General features: G+C 34.9%; 1 protein-coding gene across 1 annotated transcript; it reads left to right on the forward strand.

Moving 5' to 3' along the window:
• Positions 1–3,091: 3,091 nt before the first annotated feature.
• Positions 3,092–7,146, forward strand: LOC139785514 (palmitoyltransferase ZDHHC3). Its single transcript, XM_071724673.1, has 7 exons — positions 3,092–3,596; positions 3,877–4,055; positions 4,363–4,548; positions 4,754–4,890; positions 4,966–5,050; positions 5,202–5,414; positions 5,501–7,146. Exons 2-7 carry the CDS (start codon positions 3,975–3,977, stop codon positions 5,660–5,662), a joined length of 864 nt encoding a protein of 287 aa, XP_071580774.1. The 5' UTR covers positions 3,092–3,596; positions 3,877–3,974; the 3' UTR covers positions 5,663–7,146.
• Positions 7,147–7,460: the final 314 nt, after the last annotated feature.

Raw genomic sequence — 7,460 nt, forward strand, 5'->3', positions numbered from 1 at the left:
TACTTCTGTAGTAACTTATGATAATTTCTTCGCGTAAACGGGATTTTGTAGTAACTTGCGATAATTTACTCCGCGTAAACGAGTGATATATCGTAAGTTACTACAGAAGTAACGCTCGCGTAAAGGTGCGATTTCACGATGACGCTCGACGCTGGATTCGAGCGTCAAAAAGCTAAACTGTGTTTAGCTTTGACACTCGACGCTCATTTCAGCCAATCCAGTGGTTAGGTTATATTTCGCGTCCCTCTGAATCTATCACGTGACCAGATTTGACGCTCGAATCCAGCGTCGAGCGTCATCGTGAAATCGCACCTTAAGGGGATCCTGCAGCCGTATGATTTACCGACATTATCGTTTTCACATAAATCTTTTAATTGGCTTTATAGAATTGCAAAAATCTTTTACAGAATTAAAGTACGCACAAAAATCTAGGCTAGCAAACGCGATTTTATATAAAAAACACCAAAAAATTAAAAATGTTACTTATTTGGGCACATACAGCTGTCACCTGACGACAATATTTGGTTAAAACAAAAATTCTGCAGTTTATACATACATAATGTTTGTCTCCTAGCCTTAGGAAAACATGTAGGAATAATATCGTGCAAGTAGAAGTAAGATTCAATGCGTACAATAAAAGAAAAATGTGAATTTTATTTTAGTACTGCAAATACGGATGCAGAATGACAAGAAGAGCAGCAACAGTAGTTGTCGAATCTTGCAAGAGATGGCGAGCAATCAAACAAGGACAGATGTCATTTCGTTAGACAAAGACAGATATAGGGAAAACAAAATTAGAAAGGTTGACATTATCGACATCGAGGAAGTTCGTCTGTCACTGCAGGATCCCCTTAAGGGGATCCTGGAGTGACAGCGACAAGGCATAATCGGTCTAAGCAATATCTTTGAATTGGCTGAACAGAATGGAAAATCCTTTTACACGATTAAAGTACGCACAAAAATGTAGAGGGCTGTACATGATTTTTTCTGATAAACTAAAAAAAAATTTTATTTTTATAAATATTGTCTTCACCTGACGACAATATTTGCTTTATACAAAAATTCTGCAGTATTTCTATAGAAAATAGTGATGCAGCCCTCTACAAAAAACTGTCAGGAATAATATCGTGCAATTAGAAGTAAGATTTGAAGCCTAAAAAGAAAGATATTACTTAGACCAGTGGAAGATGCAAGGTTAGGTGCTATCCTTGTCTATATCCTTGTCTATACAAGGACAGATATAGTCGGTGAGCACTTCTTTATCGACGCTGATCGAGTTCGCCTGCGGCTCCAGCATCCCCTTAAGGGGATCCTGCAGCCGTATGATTTACCGACATTATCGTTTTCACATAAATCTTTTAATTGGCTTTATAGAATTGCAAAAATCTTTTACAGAATTAAAGTACGCACAAAAATCTAGGCTAGCAAACGCGATTTTATATAAAAAAACACCAAAAAATTAAAAATGTTACTTATTTGGGCACATACAGCTGTCACCTGACGACAATATTTGGTTAAAACAAAAATTCTGCAGTTTATACATACATAATGTTTGTCTCCTAGCCTTAGGAAAACATGTAGGAATAATATCGTGCAAGTAGAAGTAAGATTCAATGCGTACAATAAAAGAAAAATGTGAATTTTATTTTAGTACTGCAAATACGGATGCAGACTGACAAGAAGAGCAGCAACAGTAGTTGTCGAATCTTGCAAGAGATGGCGAGCAATCAAACAAGGACAGATGTCATTTCGTTAGACAAAGACAGATATAGGGAAAACAAAATTAGAAAGGTTGACATTATCGACATCGAGGAAGTTCGTCTGTCACTGCAGGAAAGGGGATGCTGGAGCCGCAGGCGAACTCGATCAGCGTCGATAAAGAAGTGCTCACCGACTATATCTGTCCTTGTATAGACAAGGATATAGACAAGGATAGCACCTAACCTTGCATCTTCCACTGGTCTAAGTAATATCTTTTTTTTTAGGCTTCAAATCTTACTTCTAATTGCACGATATTATTCCTGACAGTTTTTTGTAGAGGGCTGCATCACTATTTTCTATAGAAAAACTGCAGAATTTTTGTATAAAGCAAATATTGTCGTCAGGTGAAGACAATATTTAAAAAATAAAATTTTTTTTTAGTTTATCAGAAAAAATCATGTACAGCCCTCTACATTTTTGTGCGTACTTTAATCGTGTAAAAGGATTTTCCATTCTGTTCAGCCAATTCAAAGATATTGCTTAGACCGATTATGCCTTGTCGCTGTCACTCCAGGATCCCCTTAAACGTAGTAATAGGGCCGATATCACATACTACGTTTACGCGAGCTTTACTTCTGTAGTAATTTACGATAATTCCTTCGCGTAAACAGGATTTTTCTTCGCGTAAACGGGATTTTGTAGTAACTTACGATAATTTATTTCGCGTAAACGAGTGATTTATCGTAAGTTACTACAGAAGTAACGCTCGCGTAAACGTAGTAACAGTCTCCGATTAACGTGATCCTCCGATTAAACTCACTCTTCGTCTCTTTTCTAGGGGGACAGTTAGAAAGAGATGCAGAGTGAGTTTAATCGGAGGATCACGTTAATCGGAGGATCACGTTAATCGGAGACTGTGATATCGGCCCATACCTTTTGAGATATTCAAAGAAAACTAGATGGTAACATTTTCAATATTTAGCTTATGGGCCTAACTGTCTCCCTAGAAAGAGACGAAGAGTGAGTTTAATCGGAGACTGTTACTACGTTTATGCGAGCGTTACTTCTGTAGTAACTTACGATAATTCCTTCGCGTAAACGGGATTTTGTAGTAACTTACGATAATTTACTCCGCGTAAACGGGTGAATTATCATAAGTTACTACAGAAGTAACGCTCGCGTAAACGTAGTATGTGATATCGGCCCTATATCTCGATAATTGTTTGTTGGAAGGAAAAGTGGTACAGGACTTTTTAACTTGATTTGATTTCAAGAATATGCTGTTGCAATTTGCAATAGTACCAGCTTTTTTAAAATACTTGTGTATACATTTTCTTGAAGTTTTCATGGTGGTCTCACTTCATGCACCGGAAGAGGTGGGGTAACGTAGTGTCGGCAGATCCATCCATGCGCGCAGCGAGTGCGCACTGCGCATGAAGAGAAACTCAGAAACGGAATAAACGTTCATGTTACCGTGCGTATCATGCATGAAACGAAACGCAAGTAACGCAACCCACGATAATGAATGGGCTGACAGATGGGGAAGCAGGGGAAGGGAAGAGAGGTAGAGAGAACGAATTAGTCTCGTCGATAATGCTGGTTGACTCGCTTCTCCGTTGCCTGATATCTGTACTTGCGATTCGAGATTGAAGCGATTATTCACGTATTTATGACTGCACGCCACGCCGTTATACGCACGTTTCGTGCCGCACGCACTTCGTCGCTCGATCACGTAGGCGACGTCTCGCGAAAAATCATCGGTCAGCGGTCTCCACGCCGGAGCACCGTCGGCGCTTGCCGTGCACGTGTTTCGCGACGCCGCGATGCGAAACGTTATGACGACGGACGTCGCACGTTGTCGCTTTCCACGGACGCGTGTCATCGCGCTGTGACATGTAAGTATTCGACTTAGCTCGCTGTATATACATACTTTTAAGAAGAGAAAGACAGATCCCCAGAGATTTGACGTTTGTCATCTCCGGTATTCCGCGTTCTCATCTTGGCTAAGTGACTGATTTTCGCTTTGATGTTATCATTGATAAATGAGATTGCAGATGTTTATCTTGGCATTAAACCAAGATTTTCATATCGGACAAATAAAGCTCCATTTAGCTATGAAGAATGTTACCTCAAGTGCCTGGTTGGTATCGCTATATCAGTGTTTTTTTTTTCCAGGCATGTGATTGCAGATTTATGCGTGTATGAGGAGATATCAGTGGTTACCCTTATGTCTTATAAAGACTATAGCAGTTCAGTGAATAGTAGTTTCAACGATGGATTACGATTATATGCCCTTTCACAGGGAGAAAGACTTTCATAATAGATGTTGCGGTGGAAAGCTCTGGTGTATCAAGGCAAAGTCTTATGAATACACGATTTCTGATACTTCTCTATGAATGACCTTGATTAACGTAATCAACGATTAACTTATCAGGAAATACTGTTTTGTTAGCACAGAACAGCTTAATCTTTTATTTTTTAATACATGGACAGAAAGATTAGATTAGGAATGATGAATTATGTAGTTAGAAATTTTGCTTTAAGTGATTCTGCCAATTAAATTAATCCCTGATTGAGTTAATCAGTGTTTGGCAAGGTTGTTCTAAAAATTATATTGTTATTTTAATATATAACCTTAATGTAACAAGTCTGTATTTATAGGATATATGTGGCATCATATGTGCAGTATTAACATGGTTACTGATCATTTATGCGGAGTTTGTAGTGATGGCAGTGATTCTTATTCCTACGATAAATACGGTATATTCTAGCTTAAATATGGCCATTTTCCAATCTCTAGCATTCCTGGCCTTTGCGTCGCACCTAAGAACCATGTTTACAGATCCGGTAATTGAGATAATACTAAAATCTTATTTATTGCTAAAGATTTGGCATATATTTATTTTTAAGTGCTTCAGATAGGCTTAGTCCTATTGCCAGGTCTGGTTGCTTCAGTTTTTTGACACAAAACTTCTAATTTTCCTAATTCAGCACGTGTCGTATAAGATAGGCTAAGCATTAAAAAAAAAATCGATATTTTGTTTTTATACAGGGTGCAGTGCCAAAAGGCAATGCAACGAAAGAGATGATACAACAAATGGGATTTAGAGATGGACAGGTTATTTTTAAGTGTCCAAAATGTTGTTCTATTAAGCCTGACAGAGCTCATCATTGCTCTGTTTGCCAAAGGTGATTTAACAGAATTAAGTTTGTACTTGTAATGTAGCAGGGCAATGCACTGATTACACTGTGTTGCAATTGCAGATGCATCAGGAAAATGGATCACCATTGTCCATGGGTTAACAATTGTGTAGGAGAAAATAATCAAAAATACTTCGTACTTTTTACTGTAAGTATTTCACAAAGAGTACATGCATATATTATGATCTGGTTCTTTACAAAAAACGATCAAATTAATGATGCATTTCTAGTATTTGATCTCAAATATATCGAAATATTTTGCATAATAACGTAGACACGCTTCTCTTGCTATATTTTAGTTTTATATAGCGGGCATATCACTGCAATCCCTGTTTCTATGTATACAACAATTTACCACGTGTGTCAGGCAAGAATGGAGGGAATGCTCCACATTCAACCCACCAGCGACGGTGGTGTTATTGTTATTTCTAGCATTCGAGGCACTCTTATTTGCCATTTTTACTGCTGTGATGTTAGGCACGCAATTGCAAGCTATTTGGAATGACGAAACTGTATGTATATAAAGGAATCGTTTCTCGCGCGTATATAAAAAAAAATTACGACTTGTATTCATTGAAACATACATTACATTACATAGGGTATAGAACAACTTAAAAAAGAAGAAGCCAGATGGGTACGCAATAGCAGATGGAAATCGATTCAAGCGGTCTTCGGAAGATTTTCGATAGCTTGGTTTTCTCCCTTTACTTCGCCTCCTAACGCAAAGACGAAATTAGATTCTTATTTATATTCCGTTTGAATTATATTTTGATACATATAACCATGACTTACATATATAGAGGCATATTTAAGATATATAAATATTAATGATGTTCGATTAGTATACAGGCTTGCTCTCAGAACTGAGACGAACTAAAACTCTTCTTTTAAGTGAAGAGAAATGATACAAGAGAATTTTTGCATAATTTCTAGGATTATTCTGTAATTAGGATATAAGAAGATTTAATTTATAATATTGAGAATTTGTATTCTCGCAAATTTTATATATCAGTTTTCAAATTTTTGTTTATGAAAAAATATATCTTTGTGATAGTAAAAGTATTGAAAGTTAAAAATTTGCAATATTTAATATAATTAATTATTATAATTGACTATTTACACCTTTTGTAAAGATTTTATTTATTATTATTATTATCCCGATTTATTTTATATATGTATGTCCTATCAGAGAATTTCATATATATATAATGGTTGTATAGCTAAAACAATTCTTGCAATTATAAGAGATAAGAGGTAAGTTAATATAGAATATATATAATTATATATGTAATAATATGTTATTTATATATTATAATATATGTAATATATAATACATTTATATACATAATAGATATGTGTGTGTATATATATATATATATATATATATATATATATATATACACGTAAATGTATATTTACATCTTTTTTGCGGAATATTTGTAATTTTATACTGCTATCCAAATATTGTACAAATTTTTTGCTATGACAGCGTTAGGAAAGTACTTAAGAAGTGACAGAAGGGCCGAATTTACCTTTTTTTGCATCTTTAGATATGTACAATACATGTATATTAGAGTGCATAAATTTTGATTTTAGACATAACAAGACTTTACTATATTCAAAAGAAACAATTTTTTTATATTTCTATACAATACTTTAGTTTCTCGTATTTGTTATATTTCGTAAATGTAAAAAATAAGCGTATTTTAATATATTGCAAAATTTTGCTTATAAATGACATGTCTTTATACGACATAGTTTATTTAAATTGATAAAATTGCAAAATATACTATCATTAAAAAAAATACATTAAACTCTGAATTTGCATCGTTAGACAGTATAGGTAAAATCGGCTCTGGCAACTATCATGATATTGATTTTTCCAAAGAAATGTTACATCTTTCTAAAGATAAAGCGTAGAGACTATTCTGATGAGCGAAAAAAATGTAATCCATATAAATATTGCGACAATTGTACATTATAACGATGAATAATAGAGATGGTTCCTTGACATTTTTATTTTCTATTTTGAGACTGGATTATATAAATATATAAACATACGAAAATTCAAGTATGCCATACACACATATACAAGAAATAACATTACAAATTTTTCGTATCATTTATTACACATCTAGTAATTGTGAAAAAACTAACATTTCACGTTGCAAAGTCTCGTTTTCCAATTACATCGAATTACAACGTATTCATAAGAAACAATAAAGATTGATCTTCAGGGATGAATTGAAAAAGAGGTGATTATATCCTTTACCTGCGTCTACTCAAGTACATTTAAGATAAATGATATATGAGTGAAATATGAATAAAATAAAAAACAAAATAATCATGTATTTCCATATCTTTACGCTCTCAACGTGACGTTCGTTATTAAACCCCAGATACAAGAAGAATTCGTCTGGTCATGTATTATAGATTAATGTGTGCATTTCATCTTTTTAAATTCGAATTCTTCCATAATTAATACATACGCCTTGCTCCTTATAACTACACGGTTTCATCCGAACTCACGAGAGCTCCGGCGCGGCGCGGCGATGTTC

This window comes from Temnothorax nylanderi, unplaced genomic scaffold, assembly GCF_030848795.1.
Source record: "Temnothorax nylanderi isolate EJ_2023f unplaced genomic scaffold, tnyl_v1.0 TNYL_tig0818_pilon, whole genome shotgun sequence".
NCBI lineage: Eukaryota > Metazoa > Arthropoda > Insecta > Hymenoptera > Formicidae > Temnothorax > Temnothorax nylanderi.